Here is a 25357-nt window from a genome sequence, read left to right as displayed (position 1 = left end):
AGTCTGGATACACAATAAAAAGTGTGCTTATTTCAGCTGGTCTAGGGAATACAGACATGAACAGAAGTTTGACAAACTCACTTCAGTGTCTGTTTCTGGAGTAGAACTAAACAAGATATCCGGGCAGAAAGACCAAAATGGCCTGCTGGGCACAGTGCACAACTCGACAGTGAACTCCGCTTCTAATAGAGAGTAGCGCAAGCAACAAAGCTGCACACAGACACTGGAATAAGAGATTAGTGCACAAGCAATGCGTGTACCCAGTCCCATCGCAGGAGTTAATTCTCAATTTCCACTCCCTGATTGAAGTATCCACTGCGAAAGTGAGTCACAAAAATGGGAAGGCTTACAGGGATGAGGTGGCATGGTGCACGTGTATGCACTCAATTGTAATAACGAAGGATGAGCGAATATTCGGTGTTGTCGAATATTCGATCGAATTACTCTATTCATTATTTACTTTGATCCAAATGCAGGTATTCGACATTTTCGAATTATTCGGCGCTACCGAATAGGCAGCCAAAGCTAAGCTTTTCGCTCACGTCTTCCGAGATGTCATCCCAGGCTTGTCACAAGACCCCACCAACGTGGACATTTCTATCATCTGTGCCAAGCTGTTTCCTTTCCTAAAGGTTCAGCGAGCTCTCTTATGCCACCACACTTTCTGCTCAAAGGCGGCACTGAAACGACGACCCTGCCAACGTAGCGGCACCAAGCCGGTGCACTTGTACTGCTGATTCAATACGGAATTAGTGGAACACTTCAAAATGGCAGGCTGCAACTTGTGCTTTGGTTGGCTGCGGCCGCAGATACTAGGGGCTTTTCTTTAGCGGAGCTTCTAGGCAGCACTGAAATCTGTGGAGCGAACTCCGTGTCACTTTCCTATTTTGGCGACTTATCACTGCGCTTGAATATAAATCTTCTAATACAGGTGAACCCATCACTTATGTATTTACATTTTTTTTTCAGTATCTGCTTAAAATTTAGCAATATAGAATCTAGCAAATACGGCAGCTCACTGCGTGATCTGCAACAGACAAGTGACAGAGTACACGGGCTGAAAACCCTCTAGAGTGGAGTAGGAACCATGGCAGCCGGTTTTACCCAACGCTGGCCAAGGTGGCACGAAAGTGCTTTTCAATTCCTACCACGCAAGCGAGGAGTGAAAGGCTGTTCTCGACAGATTGAAATGTCAGCAGCCGGTGGGAGCTGCTTCTCCCAAAGCATGTGAAGCAACTAGTATTTCTTCTCGAAAAATTATGAATACAGTAAATAAAAGCTGTGGATGTCATTTCTGAATAAATACTCAACTGGTAATATTTTCACAAAATGCTGTTCTTAGGTGAGTTCTAATTCTTAGTTGTGTCACAATTTGCTAACTTTTCTTTGCAATTTGTTATGTGCACTATTCGAACTATTCGATTAGAAATTATCTGACCAAATCACTATTCGCTTCGAATTTGCTTCGAGCGTCAAATTCACTATTCGCCCACCCCTACTTTAATAACCCCACACCAGATAAAAAAAAAATTTACAGCTCTTGCACTACTGTGAAGATGGGAGACCAGCAAAGCTGTACTGGTGAATGACCATGCTGAGTTATGTATGATGACTTACAATTCTGTTCGAACAAAGACACACTCAGAAAATTCCCTTAGAATTAATAACTGCCATATGATTTGTCTCAGGTTAGCATCGGCAACACAAGTGTTGCAGCTGTTTTTGTTTTATGTAACCATACTTCATCCTTGTTTGGCCATGTATAGACACCAGACTAATACCCGAGTCAAACATGCCTATTTCAGTGCACTTACGCCGAGTGCACTCAGGCTCCACAAATGATGCTTCGGCTGTGTACCTGCTACACGGCGAAATAAAGTGCCCTTGGCCGTGATGTCAGTGACGATAGCTGGAGTAAATATTCCGCAAAATTACTTAAAATTATCTGTCTTTATTACGTGAGAAATAATTTAAACGCTTTGCATTGTTCAAAATCGCAATCAGCGCCTCGCACAAGTCCACAAAAAATGGAGTCGGGACGGCGACTCAACACCGCCGCTGATATCTTCACTGCTGCTCACTGTGCAGCGAATAGCAGCAGCATTATCGTTTGGGGAAAATTATCTGAAAGCGCGAAATGTAGCAGAGAAGGCTGAAGCGGGTACACAATCACAGGGCCATAAGAAACCACCTACGAGAACCACTGCCATGGAGAAAAACCCCACCAGGCGGCACTGCCTCGTCATTGAAAGAGAGGTCATTTTCTTGCTTTTTGTCGTTGTTTCTCTTTTTGTAAGCGTAATCAACAATATATCTGTAATTAACTTTTAACATCACTTATTATCATCTAAACAGTTGTGGTTTTATGTTATTTTTCCCGATTTTTGGACTTCTGCTCAGAAGATTACTCACTAGGCAAGCTAGGCCCCGGTAAAGTGTGTTTGGGGAAGACGCTCAGCTTAAAGTGCGTTCCTTGTAAAATGTCATTCACATTTGCCATTTAGCTGCTCCCGAATGACATTTTAGCCGAGTGTACTCTGTGGAAGAGTACTTAAATGGGCACATTTCACAGAGGTATCACTCTGGACATTTACAACTTCACTGTACAAGACCTAATCATTACAAGTAAATGAGATGAGGCATAATGGTAGAGTTGTTCTAGCAGCCAATTGCAATATGATTTTTTTCGAAGATACCTACATTAAATAGAGAGCTACAGAGCATTTTACACTGCCTCTGGGGTTAGCACATGCGATTTTTAATTGATGTAACTCGACAGATGCACACAAGCTTGGTCAGAACCTAGCACAGGACAGCTCCACTCTAAAAGGTGCAAGGACCCGCATTAGTTAAAAACAAGCCTCCACAGTGCACATCACATCGACGTGCGAAACCTAAACACATCCCCACCCATTTGCCTCAAACACTGCGATTCTACAGAGTAGGAGAGCTGTGCGCATCATACCCCCGCCTCCCCCTAGAAGCTGGTTGTTGGCGGCATTCACGATGGCGTCAATTTCCAGCGATGTGATGTCCCCGACAAAGATGGAGACCTTCGAGTTGAGCTCGGGGCGGACCTTGTACTTCCCAGAGCCTGCAAGTTGATCACGAACATTTAGGCAGCATACGATCAAGTGCACACTTCTGGGGAAAAGGGGACTGAACTATTTGTTGGCTGGTACTGCCGAAGGATTAAATCCTTCATTTGCAGCTGTTTCATACAGCCTTGAACAATGCCTACCTCTTTCCCTCTTAGGAATGTGCCGCTTCACGTATGTACTCATGGCCAACTGAGAAGTGAACATGAAAAGGTGAACCAGAACACACAAAATAAAAAACATTTAAGCCGTTCCACTCAACGTGAAAGCTGTCGGAAGTGCAGAGCAGGGATTCGCCATAATGGGCTGCAGCGTCGTTATACGTGAAAGCTGTCGGAAGTGCAGAGCAGGGATTCGCCATAATGGGCTGCAGCGTCGTTATCCGCTCACTGCTACCACCTAATGGAATTCAAATTTCCCGCCTTCGCAGTGCTCGCGCGCCCCCTGCCTGAAACTGGACCAGCGGGAGTGTTTTTCTCTTGGTGCTTGCTTTTCCTCCCACACGCGCCAGCGTTGCACTGCCACGTTTTTTCACTTACAGTCGTAAAAACCAACCTAATGAGCCACGCTAATTAAATCAACGTGGGTGCTGCCATTTAATCACGTATGTTTTGCCTTGAATGTACCTAGTTTTCTCTGCGCTAAACAACGGGGAGATGTATGACAAGCGCCAGCGGTTAACGAGTTCACAATGCCTATAACTATTTAAACCACTTGGCTTTCGAAGCCTCTGGGTTACGCTGCTACGACAGAACACCGTGTGGCTCTACCTGGGTCCAGCGAGAGAGCTACGACGACAAGGCGAGCCCCTAAAGTGCTCTGCACTTGAAAACATGGCGTGGAAGGATCGTATAACAATGCGGTAGTGGTATACAGTTGACTCCCACTGATACCAAGTTCAGGGGGCCGCAAAAAACGTCGAATTAATTAACTGAACTTTCAATTAAATAAACAGCAGGAGGAAAACTGTGCTGCTCTCTGCAAAACACGCAATAACAACCATGGCCTGCATGCATCCAGGAGAATGCTTCAAGTGGTTTCACACGCTGCTCAAATATCACACGCTGCTCAAATATCAGTCAAGGAGTTGCAAGCAGAAAGCAAGAGAAAAAGAGAAAAAATAAATATCCAGTGAGTTTTTCTCGCGCAGTTTGTGTTTTCGCGGCGCCAGAAACTGGCAAAATAGTTGCGGACCAGGACGGCCGCAAAGTGGGTAAAAGTTGCAGACCGGAAAGGGTTACGGCTTTTGCCTCGAAAATCTCAGGTTACAATGGCGCGAACCAAGCCTCCTGTTTTGTTCACTTATGCGCTTTGTTGCCTGTCCCAGGCTGTGCTCGGCTGTCTTATCTGTGTTCGAAGCAAAGCGTGTTTTGTTCTCTTCCTTTTGCATGCCAGGCCATCTTATTTGATAGAAAGAGTGTTTCCCCCCTGTCGTCACTAGACTAGAATGTTGTTTTTCAATCACCATTGTTCTCGATCTAATTTGAGGGTTTGGAAAAGAATAACAGGGGAAGATAAATGCTCGCACGGCAAATGCCACAGCATTCGATTCGCTGACGCTCGCCTGTGCCTGTCGCTCTCTTGAATGCTTCTTCGCCGCTTGTGTTTTCTTTAAGTGTATGGCAAAGCACGAGTTTGCTCCAAAGTTCATTGCTACGAGAATTTCGCTTCCTTTTCAAGTAACTGAAGAAGGTTCAAGACCGGTGCACTTGTATAATAAAGATGTAGGTGTGACACAGAACTAATTCCTGCACAAGACGACCTCGATGTGCAGTGCTGTAGGCGCACCGGGACAGTAGAATTTGGGGCAAAGGCTTGCAACTCCCGGAGCTTGATAACATTTTTTTATGTAGGGTGGGGAGGATAGTATTGCATTTTTGTTGAGTCTCACATAGCAACGTAAGCGAGATGAAGAAGAGGACATGATTCGGGGACTCTATGGAGGAAAGAAGAGAAGGAAGACGAGGAACTTAGGGACGCCATGATCGTAGTGACCAGCAATTCAGCGCGATTTAAATACAGTTATTCTTTCTTTCTGACGGCTTCGGAATGACGTGAACCCACCACACAAAGTGACCACTGTGCGCCAGCTTCTTAACATTGCCATATTATGTTCCACGTGCAGGACCAGAGATGGAGCTTAGTCTGCAAGGAATCTTGCTATGCCTAAAGCACTTCCGGTATTAAAACAAAAACACCACACTTAATTTCACAACATCACCACAGCTGGAGCCCTGCTATATACATAGGGTCGTTCATTTTCAGGTAAAACCAGATTTTAGATGATTTTTACGCCCCGAACATGTTTCGGGAGAATCGGGTTGAACCTGAATTCTCCCCGAATCTAGCTAGAAGAAGCTGTGACGTCGAGAAAAGCTCCTCCCAGCTGAGATAGGTTCAACAATTATTGGACATGTCTCGAATGGACACCGACATGTTGTGATTGCAGATGATAATGTATGCAAACCAGGATGTGTAGAAATCGATGACCAGCTTTTCGTTAATAAAATGTTTCGTATCTTCGAAGTTGTCAATGCTCTTTACTGTCATTGTTACTGATTCTTTCCCCAATAAAAGGGGCAATTGTCGGAGAGTATTTGCTAGAAAACCCTTATGTCCCCCTCATTACCAGCTTGAAACAAACACCAATTGTAACGTACTAGATAAGCTAGTGACACCTTCTGATAAATTGACTCTATTAAATAGGACATATATAGATTTGACCTAAAAAAACCCGCATTTTGGATGGCTTTAAGAAAAAACCTGATTTCTCCCCGATTATTAGTTTGAAAAATAGCCCCCGATTTTTAGCCCCCCCTTTGATTTTAACAAAATACAAAACCCATAAACGAACAACCCGCTATATACGTGGCTTTCTCTTTTTTTTAGCTAGAAGTGAGACATTGCTTGCTGTTCCCCTGGCCAGGGCATAGTCAAACTGTATAGAGGTTGTCAACTGGTCCTCAATCTCCCAAAAATTTAACGAAAACAGAGTGCATAACGCATTTTTTTCTGCACTAGTAAATCCTGTAAGCCAGAATGAAAATACAAGGGCCCCAAATACAATAAGATTCGCTACTTTACCTTTCTTCACGACCACTTGGATGGCTTTCACTGTAGCTACCCCTGGCCTACTTATCCTGCACTTTCGCATTCCCTTAGGCCCACCCCCATTCAACGCATGCAACACCACAAAAAAACCAATCCACGGTATTCTAAAAACAAAGCCATGATAACAAACAAATATAAATTCAGATGTGTAGGACTGCGAAAGCAGTACATGTCACTTCAATATATGCGATACTCTAAGTCTAATGGTATGTCTGTTGTGATTATGTGTACTTCTGTTGCAACAGTGCCTTCTCAACCAGGGAGATATATGTCTGGGGCATAATGATCACTTCATAGTACAGTTGAACCTCGTTATAAGAGACACTTATGTAAGAGACAAATGGTTATAAGAGACGCTATTCAGCCACATGGTTGGCTGCCCTATCTTTCCCATTGGTTTGACCTCTTTTATAACAGACATTGGATGTGGAAGACGGTTGGCTATAAGGGACAAGTCATCCTTGAACTTTAATCAACAATCTCGCTTGTAACAGACATTTTAACTTCAGATGCAGTGCCACCAGTCACTAATTGCAGTTGCTCCCATTGTGGAAACACAGGTCGATGACAGACGCCTGCACTCGCTATTTATTATAACTTCAGCAAACACACAGTGGTTCAGTCAGTTATGAAATGACGATGAGAAGCCCTGCCAATGGAAGTGCAACTTACGGAAGTGGTTGAAGCTTACTGCCATCCATTGGAGTGCGACCGCACATGCGGGCTCTCCCACTCGCTTAGCTCCCAATCGAGAAGCATCGCAGATGTCGAGTCCTGCAAGTGTAATGAATAGCCTGAGCACGCAGCGGAAGAAGCTGTGCGCTCTGGCTATTCATCAGGCTTGTGAACTCGACATCTACGGTTCATCTTCCACAAACAGTGAAAGAAAAGAGAGCTTGCAGAATCGGTTGTAAAAGACTGTAAATACAGTCATGAAGCAAACAAAGATTCAGAACTGTTTCATAAATTCTGGGGGGCCAAACATAAATTAGAATGAATCTTTTGCAACATGATTGCGTTCTTTTGAGCTTATTTTAGTCATATGGAGACCACATTGAACTAGGGTCTGATAAGTTAGTGAAAACATGGTTCCCTGCTTATAAGAGACATCTCGTATAAGAGACAGAAACTGCTACCCGGTACGTGTCTCTTATAAAGGGGTTCAACTGTAGTTGGGGTGGTGCGACTGTTATCTCATTACCCTTTTGTGTCGTTTCCTTGTTCGCTGGTTTTCTTCTTCTCCTTTAGAGTATTAATGCATTACCACTATGAAAACTTATCTTCTTATTCTTTTCTGTTTCCAAGCCCTACATATCTGTCATTAGTGTAAACGTTCCTTGCTGCTTCTGTAATTAGCGAGCTCAAATTACTCCCGTAAGCCTCAATAGATGTCTCTAACACACGTTTCTAATTCGAAGGGTACAACACACTTACTAGGTCCACTTCATGGTGACAGTGCAGTGGATACAAGCTGGACTAGCATTCTGTAGGACCCGGGTTCAAATTCCAGACCTGAATCGACTTAACTTCCTCTTCTTTGCTTTTATTCTGTTTCTGCTGTCTGTCACCGCTTTTAGGACCGTTTTTCCATCGTGCCTACACTGGATGTTACATTTTTGAGTAACAGGGCGTTTAACACCTTCCCAGAAAAATTTGACTTTCTTGCTTTCACTGCAAGGCAACGGTAAGTGGAGTACTCAAGATGCTTCGAAAAGCATTCTCAGATTCGTGTAAGGTGCGCTATCCAGTTTAGCAAGCACTGCTAGAGAACTTATGGCGGGAGTTTTGAACTGCTAAACATAGTCGGCACATTGCGCGCCGTTTTAAATCCGTGCTGCTCCCCATTGTGACAATGGCACGCAATTTTTATTTCTGAACAAAAATTGTTCGTTACAGCCGGTAGAAAACAAATTTTACTTCGTTAAGGCGAGGTACTGAATGCACATGCTTCTACGTTGACTTCCCAGGGAAGCTGATAGTTGTCCATTATTCCATTATATTCAGTCTAATACAACAACGTTTAAAGGAGCCATGAAGAGAAAATACAACTTCGTTTAATTTGAAAGAACTAGGATTCAGTATCTCACTCAGCTCCATTACAGCCCCAAAAGATGCTTTTTTAACAAAAAATTGGCCGCGTATCTGCTCCTCTCGTTGCAAATGCCATCAGAAGACGAAAGTCTTTATCAGCTTTTGCGAAGTAAATGCCTCCCTTCGCTTTCCCGCTGACCTCTCATGTTGTTCCTCTTGCGTCGCGCTCCTCCCAAGGTAAAGACGCCAAAGGTTTGCTTAAATCATTTTAAATTTCCCGCGTTCCACTGCTCCAAACCGGGTGTCTCGATGCAAACGCTGCCGAACGGCGAAGACGCGCGTTGATCGAGGCGCCCTACTTCAACCTTTATAGAACCGCGTTTCCCTACTCCACGTGCGTTGCAAGCAGAACGTGGAACCTATCTAGTGGAACCTTGCGTAACTGTTGCCGGTTGATTTCTTAAAATGGCGCCAGAAGCTATAGTGGCGCGGGCGACGGCGGAGTGAATTTTTTTCTGCAGTTTATGAAGTATTTAATTTCGCAAAAGTCAAGCATGTTTGATTTTTTTTAAAGGAACACTGCAAATATCACTTCTGTATTGATTTGTTGTCTCATATTTGCGTAATGTCTTGTTCTTTTTCAACAATGTTGACAAGTATGAACATTACACCGGACATAGACGGGTAGATTTAGCTGTGACTATATAAGACTATTTGGCAGGCATTGTTTTGCTTTGGCCGGGTGGCTGAATCGAGTCACAGACAGACAGACGGACAGACAGACAGACATACACACAGACGTACAGACAGACCAAAATTTCTGGGTTTAAGTAGCCCAAGAAAGACTATCGTCTTTAAAAAACAAAAGCAAGAAGTATTTAAAAATTTCAAATTTTGCGCCACAGTGATGTGTTATGAGCAAGAATGATGTCATACGGGCCAACAATGAAACATAATTTTCAGTGCGTTAATTGCACGTTAGCATTCAAATGATGCGGTCAAATGGAACTAGAGGCCCCATTACATACGTACAGTCATGTGTCATCGCGACAGGTCAGTTAGGCGGCCACCAATCGCACAAACAAGGTTCCGTGACGTCATAGAAAAGATGCAGGAAATTGGCTAGGGGGTCGCGACTGCTTCACACGTTTTCTCTCATATCTCCGTTACTTGTTCGAAGATTGCGATGATATTGATATCATTGTTATCGTGACTAAGCAGTCTTTCTAATAAACCCAACTTGTATTTTGTCTTCACGGCACCTTTAACCGTACAAGAAGTGACACACTGGCAGATACGCAAAAGCGAACTCCTTTACAACGTGACATGAAAATTTCCGTACCACTTCCCGGGATTTTTTTGGCCGCACTGTAAGCGGGCCAGTCGTCGATGTCCTCGATGATGGTGTACTTGTCCCCACACTTGTACGAGGTCCGCTTCTCCACACGGGCAAGGTTCAGGAACTTTTCTGTAACAGAACGTCGGGCAACCACGTGGTCTGTGCATCCTGAGCAGGATCTGGCTCTTCAGCCACCCACCTAGTGCCTAATGATTTTTCGGACAGGGATGTCAAAAGCAGTCATTTGGCGGAGCAACATTTCTCTGTACAACATTCAAATACTGCTCAATTAAATGCATCACGTGCTGTCCCATAGCTGGAGGCTTTACGGCAACGTACGGAAGTTAACCAGATTACTCTTTCTACTATCATACATGAAAGCAGAAAATCATGCCACAAGAAAAGCTTCACGGGTAGTCTCCTTTTGCTTATCGGTTGCAAATATGCCGTGAACTGTCGAGGATGCAACCCAACGTTCTTCGATCTTTCCCTGGCATTTGTGTCAGACCAAGGAGAACCTTCGAGCTCCTATTGCACTACTCGAGATAGGAACAACGTACACAGCCACAATAGGGTTTGCATGACACCTAAAAAGATCATACCCCCATGTGGACTACAACTGTAAAAAAGGTTTTCATGACACAGCCGCCATGCATAGTCATACGGGCTGGCTAGAGTAGGCAAGATTATTTTACACGTGTGAATAAAGACAAGGTCAAGTGGTGCTACCTGGTGGACACATCACAATGCAGTCTCCCGGGATTCGTCTGGTCAGTTTAGCATGCTCCAATGATCTGCAACCCAGGGCTTTAAATGCCTGCCGATTTTTACAAAACTGCAATGCCATTTTCCCTAGCATGCACGATGAACGGCTTGATATTTGTACTACGAAATGGGCTTTTCAACATGCCTAAATTATTTATTACACTAGATTTCGTTTCCGGTGAAGTGCCGAAATAACGCATAGTTTTCCCTGCTCTAGAAGCGTGCATTAGCGAACCGTTTTCATGCGCCGTCGCGGTAGCCTCATCGCCACGCCCACTTAGTTACGGTGGATTTGAAACAGCGGCTCGGGAGTCCCTTCTAAACATAGTAGTCTCACATACGTTTGCTGACAAGGCGGCCGTTACCGTGTTAACGGAAATGATGGGAAAAGATTCACCGCTACCGGTGTAGAAGCACTTCTAAAAGCGCCGTTACCTACACAAAAAATGCTTGCAAGTTTCGAGGTAGAAGAACGAAAAATGCTTACCTCTTTCCGCGACGATCTTGGGATCCGTCTGCAGGGGGTGAACCTTGACGCCTTCCATTACCCGCTGCGTCACAAAAGACCTACAAACCAAAAAGTTGGGAACGCTGACGGCGGCAAACGTAGCGCTGGACACCGGCTGCGATTTATAGTGACCGCCATAACACGCGAACGACCATTGCTTTGTCATGCGTTGCGCTACCACGGCGGCGGCCGGCTGTGCCGGCAGTTTCCGGCGCAACAACCATAGCGACAGGCAGCGACGTTGTCCCCGCATGGTTGCTGGTCCGTACCAAACGCTTTCGCCCGATATCTAGTTAAGTTCTACTAATGATGACAACCTCCGCGGGGAGCAGATAAATAAAGAAACGCGAAAAGAGCACTGACCGGTACACAATCGGTATGGCGACAGCAACAAGCGCAACAAGCAGAAACAACTTCCACATAGTTGCCGGACGCTTCCTCCGGCGTTGGGCACACGGATCCGCCAAGTTTAGCGAGAAAAGAGTATCCTTGAGGCGCGGTTTACGAACAGTAGTTCGACGGATTAGCGCAGCGTGGACTGCTGATAGAGCTAATTTTGCTGACAGATAGTGAAATAGCTTGCATACCGATGGCGCAGTTTTATGCGCAGTCCATGCTGTTCTTTTCGTCAGGGAAAATTGCGACAATAATAATTGGTTTCTCCGAAAAACTGGTTGCGCACGTACACAAGAATTACGAACGTTTTCAACCCAAACTACTAGCTTCCTTGTGATAAAATCTTTTCCATAAGTCACACTTCAAGGTATTTCTATGTAGAATTCAGTTCATAAGCAAAGAATCATTTTCTGTGTATATCGCCAAGCAGACAGCTGAAAAGTAGGCACAATTTATCATTGTAGACATTGCTGCTTATCTTAGATCTGTTATCAAGCCCTAATGAAAAACTAAAGTCCCTTAGCAATATCTGCGTGTCAACGAGCATTGTAAGCGAAAATAGTTCGGTGCAATAAAATAAAACGAAGTTAAAAATAGAACTATTTCTCGTGTAAAAGGCACCAGTGTGTTCGGTATTGGCGAGGGCAATGGAAACAGCAGGAGAAAGTTGTATAACCCCACCCCTTGTTCAACTTCAAGGCGAATGGCAAATGTTATCCACGACACTCACCTCGGCCGACCCTTCATGTGTCGTAGCATAACCGACCCGCCGCCCTTGCAATGTGCGAGTGTCGGCTCGACCTCATGTTATGCCTGATTCCGACACCGAGAGGGAAAAACGAGCGTCGTTGGCTGGGCAGACAAAAATAATTACCGCTGCAGCGTATAGATCGCTCGCGCCAAACCTCGGCCTCGCGCAATATTAATTACGTCCTCCACGGCCCCGCCTCGTTGAAGTCGGCTTAAAAGCAACCGTGGTTCCGTGACCGGAAACCGATGATCGATTCATTAAATCACAGCCCTCGCATAACAAAAGATCGTTACGCGTACGGAAGAAGTTTTCACCCCTTAGTTCTACTTTTCAGAGAGGGAGAGTGTGTGCGCTCTCGATCGAATTAAAGCTGCAGCGGCCAGCTCCGCTAACTTAGGCAGGGCTTGAGGCGCCAGATCAGGGGGGAAGCTCTGCGTAGCTCTGGAGAATTAATTTGATAGCGAGCTAGTGGTGCATATGTGTGCAGAAATTACACAACTATACGCGAAGCTGAGGGTTATATGCCTCAGTAAAGGAGTAGGACATCCGCTCGTGATTGATTGATTGATTGATTGATTGATTGATTGATTGATTGATTGATTGATTGATTGATTGATTGAGTGAGTGAGTGAGTGAGTGAGTGAGTGAGTGAGTGAGTGAGTGAGTGAGTGAGTGAGTGAGTGAGTGAGTGAGTGAGTGAGTGAGTGAATAAACATTAATAAAGCAGCAAACCCTATATGGAGAGTCCAGAAGAATAAAAAAACGCAAAACATCCCCCTTCAACGCTCCGCTGCAAATCTTCGGAAAATAAATTAAACCTCGCGTACTCAACGAATGCAGACCCCAGTAACATTTGTTTCGTCTGCTACCGCGTGTTCGCCAAATGCCGTCAACCACTGTACTTCAACCCTCAATGACCGAACTTTGCACTTTATAGAGGTGAAAGTTGAACATCTGTGTACCTCTATTCTTTAACATACACTATACAATTATCTCTCCACGTGGAGATGCACTAGGCCTAATTTGTGGGTCATACCAGTCTGCTTCATCATCATCATCATATTTGCTGTCGTCGTCGTGATGATGATGATTGAATTTTCCAAATCATGTTCCGTGTTTCATAGGCCGAAAGAATCTTTGTTGCGAGAAAGTTTTGGACCACCCAGGAAGTGCTCAAAACTGCTGTCGACAGGCAAATAAAAGAGGCCTACTTCTGCACGCGTAGACACGTAGTCGAGACCCGGGTGTAGCAGACGATAGCGGCAGTAGCGACGACGTGCGCAAACGGTCGATCGAACAAGCGATAGACTCCGGACCAAGCGGGCGTGACAAATATTCGAAGTCGGCGGTGATTGGGCTCGCGATAATTGAGGGGTCCCGTTGAGTGCGTATTCCCGACACGGGCCTGACTCGAAGCAAAGCAAGGCGGGAATGGGCGGTTGTCGCAGCGTGATTACAGAAAAGCGGCTTCGGCGGTACGGGATACCTAGAATTAATTGCAGCGGCGACCCGCTAACGTGGTCGGCCCCACCCAAACAAGGCAGCGGCGAGGAAGTGTTTAGCGAACGTGCCATCGTGCGTAAAGCGACAACTTTTCCGTGTTGATTATCGTTTCATATCGCGCCCTTGAAAAACTTGTTAGGCGAAAGCAGGCGTAAGTGTTACAGTAGAAGTGGGGCTGACAAAAAGTGTACTTGTTAGAAACTCGGCGCCTGATTACTTGCGAAGACGAAGCACACAGTACGCGGTGTGGAAGTTTGACATTCGTGATCGGTGGCGGCTACGTGCCCGCCAAATTTGATTGAGTGTGATTGAACGAGTATACAAGGCTGCCTTGGCCCTGAACCTATATTATATTTTGGTTCAAGCTTTGGCTGGGAAGTGCTGTATCTGCGAGAAGAGTTAAAGGTAGGAAAAAGTGGGCCACTATTGAAGCAAAGTGTGAAGGAAATTCTTATTATTGATGCGCTTGACGAACACGTGATAAAAAGTGGGGTAGTGCTACCAATAGCCGTCTCATGGAGTGCTTTTAGAGGAGGGGGGTACAAAAATATTCTACAAGAGCATAGCATTTCATTTCGGTAATGATGCCTCTATTAGCCCTAGTACTACCACGCCAGTAATGAGTGCGAACTACTGCTCCCGATATTGCTGCTGTTTTAAAGGATTCAGCGATGCACAAATAGACAAAAAAACTCTTTCCTCAAACATCAACCCTCGAACACTGGAACCCTCCACGCTGATTTTAAGTGCGCACTACTCTCTAGAAAGCGGTCTAGCGCGAGCAGTTTAGAGCCGCGAGCCTGCTCTCCTCACCCCACGTGGCCTCTTCTGCCTTCGTAAGGAGCCGACCAGCTTCAATTTGAACCGCCCATTTTCAAGATGTCCCAAGCTAGCAACACCCCAACTTCTACTCCCGCTTCCCCAACTTGACCTAGCGTCTTCCTGATGTAATAAAGGCTATCTCCTCTCCTCCTCATATACAGATGGATACAACACTCTTTTAAATGTACCAGGGTTTTGCGTACGGCTGAAGGAGGGGGTTAATAATGTCCGGTCATGACTGCCTCACAAACAAAGTGCCACAACGCGGCCAACGTATCTTGGTGCCGACCACGTATACATGATTCGGTCTTCATAGGAGAGGACACAGGCGGGGCCATATTTCGTGCGAAGCGGATCTAGTGCACCGCAGTCCAAAACGAGATGGCGGATTGTTGGGGTCATGTATGTTTCGCAGGAGAAGCATCGGACTGCACTGGGAAACGCAGCAGCGGAGCCACTGCTAGGGAGGTTGCCATCGTAAGATGTAGGCTGGTGCGAGTAATTCCGCCATCGAGCAACCACGTCGTCTGTATACAAGCGTACCCCGGGCCTGGGCACGCTTATACGCTTATAGGTACGCTTATAGGTACCGGCCCGCCAGAGGGTCTTGGTTTCTCGGACCATCGAGTCGGCCCAGTCAAGAGGCATCCTGGACTAGGGACGCTTCACCACCACCCGCTTCCATTTCCCTTTTGGTCTAATAAACGTTTTATACTACTACTACTTGAAGCACTAAACATTCTTGGGTGCGCGTTTGTTTATTCGTTAGTTTGGGGACTTGTTTGCTTTTGTTTAAATCCGCACTTCCTGCCTACCTCGCCAGATGAAAACTGCCACCAACTGTGCCGATGTCTTCTCTGTTCGAACAACTGCCGGAACACTGGTATACACTAATAGAGCGAGGGCGAGAGCGAGAGCGAGATAGATAGGTAGATTATTATTATTATTATTATTATTATTATTATTATTATTATTATTATTATTATTATTATTATTATTATTATTATTATTATTATTATTATTGTGGCCCGGCTGCCAAGTGGCCCGGCTGCGGGAGAACAACGACCTCATGCGCCGGGAAAACGCGCTCTCTTTCGACCGTCTCCGTCAAGAGAGGGAGGGAGACCGCGCCCATTATGCGAAAGTGGTTAGTTCCCTGCGTGCGGAGGTGTGCTCCTTGCGTGCCGAATTGCTTCGTCGCCCCCCTGCCTTGCAGGATGAAGTACGTCGCAGCTCGGAAAAGCCTTCTTTCACGCAAGTTGTCTACAAAGAAGTGTCGCCGTCGGCTACGTCGGCTCCGCTGCAGTCGGTGTCTTCGGCTTTTCCGACACTGCCTCCCACTCCGTCCCCACTTTCCCCGGTGCAATCTGTGTCTGTGCTTGATCGTAACCCTCCTACTATTGAGAAGAAGCGCCGAAGCCAGGCATGTGTAGGTGCATCGGACACATGTGGACTCGTAGTCGTTCCGCAGCCGAAGCGCCCCAAAGCTATGTTCGTCTCAAAGCTTTCCCCATCCACCACCTCTGCTAGCCTTAATGCCCATCTGTCAACCTTAGGTGTCTCGTCCTTGAGCTGCCGACGACTGAAGACGAAGTTTGACACGTACGCATCCTTTTATATATCCGTCAGTGAAGAGTTTTTCGAGCGCTTGAATGACCCCGCTGTTTGGCCGAAAGACTGCCTCTTTAAGGAGTTTCGAGGCATGCTTCGCGAAGGCATGCTTCACAGCTCTGAGCGCATCACATAAGAAACGCAATGATGACTAGTACTTTGGATGTGTTTTATCAGAATGTGCGCGGTCTTCGTACCAAGGCAACTGACTTCTTTGGTAATGTTCTGGCTTCGTGTTTTCCGTTAATAGCTATCTCTGAAACTTGGTTGTGCCCTGATATTCTGTCCAGTGATTATTTCCCTCAAAATTACCATGTATATCGTAGTGATCGTGCCTTGACGGGAAGCAAACAAAAAGGGGGTGGGGTCCTTCTTGCCGTCGACAAATCTCTCCCGAGTGTGCTTTGTAGTGATATTCAGAATGCAGATGAGTCTGTATGGGTTGAAATTCTTATCTCTAAAACTGAAAAACTTCTTGTTGGGGTTTTTTACATTCCCCCTGATGTAGCTCCTGACGCATTCAATCAGTTAGTTTCCTCCATTGAACAAGAGCTTATTACTCAATGCAACCGCAAGGTCCTCCTTCTTGGAGACTTTAACGCTCCTGGCGTTCAGTGGAGCCATCTATCCTGTTCCCACCATAACCACCACATTGAACAGAAGGGTAATAGATTACTAGATTTTTCGTCTTTCACTTCCATGGCACAGCATAATCACATAGAAAACTGCAGTGGAAACATTTTGGACCTGTGTTTTTCGAATTTTGATGATGTTAGTGTGTCACACTCTGATTGTCCTTTAGTTAGACCTGACAGATTTCATCCTCCTCTTTCTATTTCCTGTTCCCTTCCCACAATGCTCCACCATTCCGTAAGTTCCTGCAACACGCAACCTCGCTACGCTTTCGCCCGGGGAGATTACGTTGGGCTGTATGATTACTTTTCTGCTGTCCCTTGGTCGACAGTCATTGACGAACCTGATGTCAATGAACAAGTTGACCGTTTTACTGAGATTGTACTTTTGGGTATGAAGAAATACATCCCGCAATATTTACCAAAGAAGTTCAAATTCCCACACTGGTTTTCTTCTGAATTGCGGGATGCCCTTAAACTCAAAGAACGTGCGCATAGAAAGATGAAGCGCTCTGGTGCGAACCAGTTCACTCAGGAGTTTCGGCGCCTACGTGCCTTATGCAAAATATTGCACAAGCGTGATCATGCTTCGTACCTGGCATCAGTAGAAGCTAAAGCAACCCATCAACCGGGAGCCTTCTGGAAGTACATTCATTCAAGATCTAGTAAAACTAAAGAATCTATTCGTTTACTAGACTCCAACGGCAATGAGGTTGCGGAGGTGGCCGACTGCTTTGCTCGTCAGTTTTCTTCTTTTTTTGGAATTAGCGGTGGCAGTGATAACAGTAGCGCCCCTTGTCACCAGGGCGGTAACTCTGGTTGTTTCCAACTGGATGAGAACATCGTGCGGACCAGTATCAAGCGGCTAAAGCCCTCGCTTTCTTGTGGACCAGATGGTATTCCTGGCGCCATTCTAAAAACGTATGCAAACATATTCGTTCCAGTGTTCACTTCAATGTTTAATAACTGTCTCCGGTCTGGCACGTTCCCTCGCTCATGGAAAATCTCTCGCGTATTCCCTGTATTCAAGTCAGGCCCAAAAACTGACGCCATAAACTATAGGCCAGTCTCGCTCCTTTGTTCTGCCTCTAAACTATTCGAGTTATCTCTTCATATGGTGTTGTCTTTCTCACTTAAACACGTCCTCATTCCTAATCAACATGGCTTTATGCGTGGTCGTTCAACTTCCACAAACCTCGCGTGCTTCATGGAGCAGGCTGTCCCAGCAATCGTTGGTAGAAGCCAGCTTGATGTGGTCTACTGTGACATGAGCAAGGCCTTTGATGTAGTCAACCACTCGTTATTGCTTGCCAAGCTCATTCTGTTAGATGTCCACGCTTCTTTGGTGGGTCTTATACGTTGCTATCTCCAGCAGCGATATTGCTATGTAAGTGTTAACGGTCAAACTTCATTTAGGTACAAAGCAACAAGTGGTGTACCCCAGGGATCTGTTCTGGGTCCCCTTCTTTTCTCCATTTTCATTAACGATGTTGCTCCTGTAATTCAAAATTCTTCTTTTTTGTTGTATGCTGATGATATGAAAATCTTTAGAGAAGTGCGCAATATTCATGACTGTAATTATCTTCAGGCTGATATTGCGTCATTCCATCGTTGGTGCACCAAAAACGACCTAATTTTGAACCCCTCAAAAACGAAAGTTGTCTCCTATAGTAGAAAAACTCAACAGCTGCAATACTCTTATAAAATTGCAAGCACTGCATTGCCGAGGGTGACTGAAATTCGAGACTTGGGAGTACTATTTGATTCTTCTCTGACTTTCTCTTCCCACGTTACACAAATTACCCGTCGCTCTCTTCGATGTCTGGGTGCTGTTTGCAGGTATTCTAGAGAGTTTAAAGGTCCTCTTCCTTTTTTAAAGTTGTATTCGGCTCTCTGCCTACCTCTTCTCGAATACGGCTCTGTTGTTTGGAATGGAACTTGCAAGTCCAATAGTGACCGTATCGAAAGAGTTCAAAATAAGTTCCTCTTTATCTTTAAGCACCGCTTCCGTCATGTGCTAGAAGACGCTAACGGCAGTGTGCCTTTTCTGAAAAGTCTTCCTTCCCTTCGGTGTCGACGAATGCGAGCTGATATTATCTTTCTTTATAAACTTCTTCATGGGGATATTTTGTGTGACGACTTGGTTACACTTATCAATGTCAACTTGCCGAACAAACTTTTCCGAACATTTCGAACTTTTAGAACAGATGCTTTAAGTAGAAGACGCTCGTCCATCTGTAGAATACAATGTGCATATAATGAATATTCTGATCGTCTTGATATATTTCAGAGCTCTTTTTCTTTGTTCTCAAACGACTTGAAAACTGTTGTAGCTTAAGTGCCTTTAGTCATTGCAAATTTATGTGCTGTATTTATTTTAGGCAAATCATGTTCTTGTTTGTTTGTTTTTCACATTTCCTGGTTTCGCGTTGCTTGAATTTCTGTAGGTTTGAGTGCCAGTGCTTGTAATGCTGAACTTCTTTCAAAGTTGAAACTTCCGAACATTTTGTTATAAAACCTTCGTGTTATGCGTATAACTTATCGCTGTCATGTTCAGTGAGTATTTCCTGTTTTTCACGTGCCTTGAACATTTCGCTGTCCGAGTGTCATGGCTTGCAACGCTAGGTCTCCTGTTTCTTTTCTTTTCTTATTTTTTTTTTTGCTGTTTTGCTTTCTGAGATTACTGTAACTATCTTTACTTTATTGTTTCTTTCATGCATACAGTTTGGTGTGTTGTGTTGTCTTGATTTTAGTTTGTTTTTATGTACGATTTGTATATGGTGTACCAGTACCAAGACCCTAGGGTTGTTCCTGGGCACCGAAAATAAAGGTTGATTGATTGATTGATTGATTATTATTATTATTATTATTCTTTAGTGGGTCTTATACGTTGCTATCTCCAGGAGCGATATTGCTATGTAAGTGTTAACGGTCAAACATCATTTAGATACAAAGCAACAAGTCAAGGTATTTCTTACCCAGTACGGTACCCCAGGGCTCCGTTCTGGGCCCCTTCTTTTTTCCATTTTCATTAACGATGTTGCTTCTGCCATTCAAAATTCATCTTTTTTGTTGTATGCTGATGATATGAAAATCTTCAGAGAAGTGTGTAATGTTCAGGACTGTAATTCTCTTCAGGCTGATATCGTGTCATTCCATCGTTGGTGCACTAAAAATGACTTAATTTTGAACCCCTCAAAAACTAAAGTTGTTTCCTATAGTAGGAAAACTCAACAGCTGCAATATTCCTATAAAATAGCAAGCACTGCACTGCCGAGGGCGACCGAAATTCGGGACTTGGGAGTACTATTTGATTCTTCTCTGACTTTCTCTTCCCACGTTACACAAATTACCGGACGCTCTCTTCGATGTCTGGGTGCTGTTTGCAGGTTTTCTAGATAGTTTAAAAGTACTCTTCCTTTCTTAAAGTTGTATTCAGCTCTCTGCTTACCTCTTCTCGAATACGGTTCTGTTGTTTGGAATGGAACTTGCAAGTCCAATAGTGACCGCATCGAAAGGGTTCAAAATAAGTTCCTTTCTATCTTTAGGCACCGTTTCCGTCATGTACAAGAAGACGCAAATGGCAGCATGTCTTGTCTCAAAAGTATTCCTTCCCTTTGGTGTCGACGAATGAGAGCTGACATTATCTTTCTTTATAAACTTCTTCATGGTGATATTTTGTGTGATGACTTGGTTGCACTTATCAATGTCAACTTGCCGAACAAACTTTTCCGAAGATTTCGAACGTTCACAACAGATGCTTTAAGTAGACGACGCTCGTGCATCTGCAGAATACAATGTGCATATAATGAATATTCCGATCGTCTTGATATATTCCAGAGCTCTTTGTCTTTGTTCTCTAATGAATCGAAAACTGTTGTAGCTTAAGTGCCTTTATGTCATTTATGTGGCGTATTTCTGTTCCGTATTTATTCTATGCAAATCATCATCTTGCTTGTTTGTTTTTCACTTTTCCTGATTTTGTGTTGCTTGAATTTCTGCCGGTTTAAGTGTCAGTGCTTGTAACGCTGAACTTCGTTTTTCCATTTTGAAACTTCCTAAGATCTTGTTACAAAACCTTTGTTTTATGTGTATAATCTATCTCCGTCATGTTCATTGAGTATTTGCTTGTGTATTTTCAATTTTTCACGTGCCCTCAACGTTTTGCTGGCCGGGTGTCATGGCTTCTAACACTAGGCTTCCTTTTTTTTTTTTTGCTGTTTTGCTTTCTGGGTTTTCTGTAACTATTTTTACTTTATTGTTTCTTTCATATAGATAGTTTTATGTGTTGTGTTGTCTTGATTTTAGTTTGTTTTTATGAATGCTTGTATATGGTGTACCAGTACCAAGACCCTAGGGTTGTTCCTGGGCACCAAAAATAAAGGTTGATTGATTGATTGATTGATTTATTGATTTATTATTATTATTATTATTATTATTATTATTATTATTATTATTATTATTATTATTATTATTATTATTTCGTCTGTCGCGTGTCCAAGGAGTTCAAGGAGCCGATTTCTCTTCTCAAGCTCTACACAACTATATGTCGTCCTCAGCTTGAATATGCATCTGTTGTCTGGAACAGCACGAGCAAAACAAACCGTAAGCTTGTAGAAAGGGTCCAAAATAAGTTCATATCTATCTTCAACCATCGCTTTGGCGATAGTAGTAATTATAACCCTGGATCGCCCTCTTCATTGACGCTATCATGCTTAAAGGGAAGGTGAAGCGGTTTTAGAATTAAAAGAAAAGTTGACTAGCAGCAAGTACACATTGAATAGTTCATGTGTACGAAATATTTTCGCAATACATGCAATAGAAGCGGCGCAATGCGCAAACAAAAGTGGCCTGATGCCCCGCCCCCATCTCGCCGGGCGATGCCGGAAGACAGAAGAGCGCGGGCGAAAACCGGCTGAAAAACGTCATACCTGGACTTCCGGCCGGATCGGCCGCCTCGGCCATGCTCTTTTCGCCGTGTTTCCTTATGAATGATACTTGTTGTTGTTGTGGTTGATAGCACTCATTTGTACAATTTTCGTGTTCAAAAAGTATGCACGAACGCCAAACGAGGCATACGTTATCATGCCGTATTCCTAAGCAGAATAATGCCACGCCGGGATGCTTGATAACATAAGGAAGCGACAGCCGAGGTGGCTGTGCTTGATGACAGAGCATATACTACACTACGTTAAATACTTTGTAAACCGCTCCAATGCGTTTTTTTTTTTTTGATGCGACGGACGTGAATGTTCACATTAGGTTCTAGATTTAGGAAGGATGGGGAATACTGCTGTACTTTGGCCGGGGATGTTTCGTTCCATTCCGGAAACCAAGTCACATTTGTTCAGGAAATACTTGTTTCGTTAAACTCGTCGGTTTTCTTTCCCTATGGGCTCAGGACAGTGTTCAAAAAAACAATTTTTTGGCGAAACTAAAACAAGAGGCCAATCCTGATAGAAGTTCTCTCCCGGCTAAGAGGTAAACAGTATTCCTACAAAGTAAAAGAACCAAGACAACCAGATTACTTATTTTGCAAGATGCATGTCACGATAAGGTGATGTTTGTCTGGAACTAAAAAAAAAACACCACTCCGAACCACCACGGTGCCATAATTTGTGTTGACTGCGGGGGCCTAATTTTTTGCCCAAGATTCCGTATGGCTGCATATTATAACCTCGCAAGCACTTGTTGTCACTGAAACTCAAGTGTGCTCCAGTGATAGTCGATCGGTGATATCTATAATGATGATACTAAAAAAATTAGGAGCGAAGAGTAAATATACGGCCTCTGTCCGACTAGCGCGGTAAATGCTTAAATCTAGAAATGCTGAAACAGGCCAACGATTCATTATCACAAACGTTTGGTGATTGTTACCTAAAGTAACGTAACTACAACGTAACTGCCTTGTCCGACTGGTCTGTTAATTATAACGAGGTGGCCGTAATATTGTAGCAGAATGCGCAACGCACAAGCGAAAATCAAGCCCTACTACAGCCAATAATGCTTAGCAGGCACTAGTATGCTGCAGTGTTTTCAGAATAAATGCATGTGAAGCAGTAAGTCGCCACTCATCGAAGTGCAGCTAGCAATCGCGGAGGCGCCGTAGCGCCGCTGCCGAAATGGCGCGCGCGTGTGGGTCTGTGTACGGGGATGAGTAACGGGGCTGGGGTGGGCGACAACGAACAAAGGAAGTGCGGAAGCAGAGTCTGCTTGTTGGTTTATGCGTGTACCGGCAAGATGTGTCTCGCATATACGTTTACAGCGCATGAACGCTATTTTTTCGCGCAGTGCACGTACGTGCTTTTCGCTTGTAGATTGTTTATAAAACGCCCATTAATCTTCGGCATAAATGGTTTTGTGTAAAGAAACAGTTAAGGCAGTACCTAATATTAACATAAGGTATAAAATCCCCCTATGCTGGTTGCCTAATTCAAAAATATTTTGATGGAACCCACTAGTCGACGTCACAGTCACTGCTTTGGGGTTCTCTGTCGTGTAAAGCAAATTTAAGCTCCAAGATAATTGAACCAACAGCACGGGAAATTATAAAACAAACTTCCAGTCATGCGCGGAAATTAAACTGCAAGCTAAATTGCCGCGAAGGCAACCGTGCGATCGTTCGCAATGCTTCCGACAACCCGCGCGGCCGATGGGTGTCCTCCTTTGACGTCATGACGAGCGCAACCAATCAGGGGCGTCAACAGACGAAAAGCGCGCGTCTTTCAAACGGGGCCGCGCTTTTTGCAAGATAAATGCCACTTCGACTCATGTACGATAAATTTCAATGTGATATTCGGAATCAGCGCGCAAGAAACTATATAACTGTTAATCTAACTCAATTTTTTTGGAAAGCGCTTCAGCTTCCCTTTAACTTCCAGGCGGAACAAGGCTGATATTCTCTTCCTCTTTAAAATTATGCACGGCATAGTGTCTTGTGGTGAGCTGCTACAGCATGTTCGTCTTTATGTGCCGCAAAAGTGGACCAGGAAACATGATACCTTTTGCAACCCCAATTGTCTGCGTGTCTTGTGCCCTGTGTGCCGACTGCAATGCACGCACAATCGGTACTTGGATTACCTTGATATATTTAATGATTGCCCTACTCTGTTTCGCAAACATGTCTGTGAGTTTGTATTGGCGTAACTGCCAACTTTTCTTATTCTGCATTTGTCTTTTATCCTTGAGTTCATGCACTTAAATGACTTTCATTCCGTAACTTCAACATAAGCTATCCTTTCGTTTTTTTTGTATTTTGTATTTTATTTTGTATTTGAAAGATGTGTACATTATATTTCGTGTGTTTCTGTTTCCGTGCGCCAGCACAAAGGCCGACCCTGGCTGTTCCTGGGCACGCAAATAAATGATTGATTGATTGATTGATTGATTGATTGATTGATTGATTGATTGATTATTATTACATTATTATTATTATTGTTGTTGTTATTATTCATTTAGAATGGGTGTCTGAAAGTCTAATCAGGGCTGGGAAGGCGGTAAAGGAGGTGAGGGCGTCAACATCCTCTTGTGTATCCCCATGGTATACTTGCGAAAGCCCACAGGGACATGACATTCTCTTTTGGGTGAGCCCGGCCCGAAGGAGGCGATGACCACTGTTGGAGGGTCTTGACGTTCAACGGAAGATGGGCTCTTCTCTCCGCCGCGAGCCCCAAGCACTCACACAGTATGCAGTGCATTTTGGGCCTCCTTGATGCATGACACGGGGAGCGGGTCACGAAGGCGGTCTCGCTGTAGTTCTCGGGAGGTTCTCCCAGGTATTCCCACAACTTTGCGAGAACGTACTCCGTAAGAGCAACCCCTCCTCTTATTTTATGTACCAGGACTTGGGCCCACCTGGGAAGTCCGCCTGGAAATAGTCTTGGGTCATGGGATGTTGCGGTGGGGAGCTCCGCCGTGCTCTCTTGCGTGGCAGCGGCTCTTCCGCCCGCAGGGTCAGGATTAGACTTTACTTGTCCCACTGTGAAAGACAGATGCACCGTGCGTGAGTGTATCCAGCGGCGGAATAACAGCTCAGCAAAAAGAGGAAGTTATGTGGAAGAAATTGCAAACCGGGTTGTTTCCAAACCCTCAACTGTGCAGTAAATGGCTTCCGGAAATCTTTAATCTTAGATGCACTCAGTGCAATAGCATTGCAGACCTAGTCCACATGGTCTGGGCATGCCCTTCCTATAAAAACCCGAACAGAAACGTGGAATATTTGGAGACCTTGTTACTCAACCACAAAGCAGAAGAGCAACGCAAAGTCATCGGTCTCGCCCTGACCGCCGCCAAATACCAAGGTATTCCGCCGATGGTAAGGGGGATGAACGCGGTCTAGGCTAATGCCCTGTCCCACGTCATTTTAGACGGGTGCAAATAAAAGTTATTTTTCTCTCTCTCTTTCTGGCAGAAGCCACATCGAGTGCCTAGGCCGAAACGCGGCTTGCATGGTCGCGTGACGCGCTGACTGCCGGCAACCCGCGTGGCTCGTGTCTGCGTTCATGATGCCGAAGTGAGCTTGGTGCAGAAGACTCAAAGGGGACTGGTGTTCTCGTTCCACCAGACGGTGGTCAGGAACCCGTGGTCCCTGGTGGCGTCCTCTGTCAGTTGGATGACTACACCTTGTATCCCCGGAAGAGAGCCGAAAAATTTGGTCTTCCACTACTCATTACTCGTTATTCGTTATTGTTCAGAAGCCTGCGGTTTAGTGGGACATTGCCATAGCATGTATCGTAGTATCTATGGGAACACCTAAGAGCCAGACCGAGATGCTCGAGTCAACGGTTTTCC

At 44.7% G+C, this 25357-nt stretch overlaps 1 protein-coding gene across 1 annotated transcript in view; it reads right to left on the bottom strand.

Annotated features, from left to right (window-relative positions):
* LOC144148975 (macro domain-containing protein PG1779-like) overlaps positions 1 to 25357 on the bottom strand; it is a 64970-nt gene that overhangs the window by 36723 nt on the left and 2890 nt on the right. Inside the window, exons 2-4 of the mRNA XM_077680496.1 lie at positions 10832 to 10911; positions 9583 to 9708; positions 2966 to 3094 (exon numbers count right to left, since the gene is read on the bottom strand). Of these exons, the coding sequence (XP_077536622.1) occupies positions 2966 to 3094; positions 9583 to 9708; positions 10832 to 10889 (313 nt within the window). The 5' untranslated portion in view covers positions 10890 to 10911. The remainder of the gene's footprint in view (positions 1 to 2965; positions 3095 to 9582; positions 9709 to 10831; positions 10912 to 25357) is intronic.

This window comes from Haemaphysalis longicornis, unplaced genomic scaffold (genome assembly GCF_048455015.1).
Source record: "Haemaphysalis longicornis isolate Haplotype H1 unplaced genomic scaffold, Haemaphysalis longicornis Haplotype H1 scaffold_8, whole genome shotgun sequence".
Lineage (NCBI taxonomy): Eukaryota > Metazoa > Arthropoda > Arachnida > Ixodida > Ixodidae > Haemaphysalis > Haemaphysalis longicornis.
Note: the sequence above shows the minus strand (reverse complement) of the source record. Positions and strands in the feature narration are given on the sequence as shown.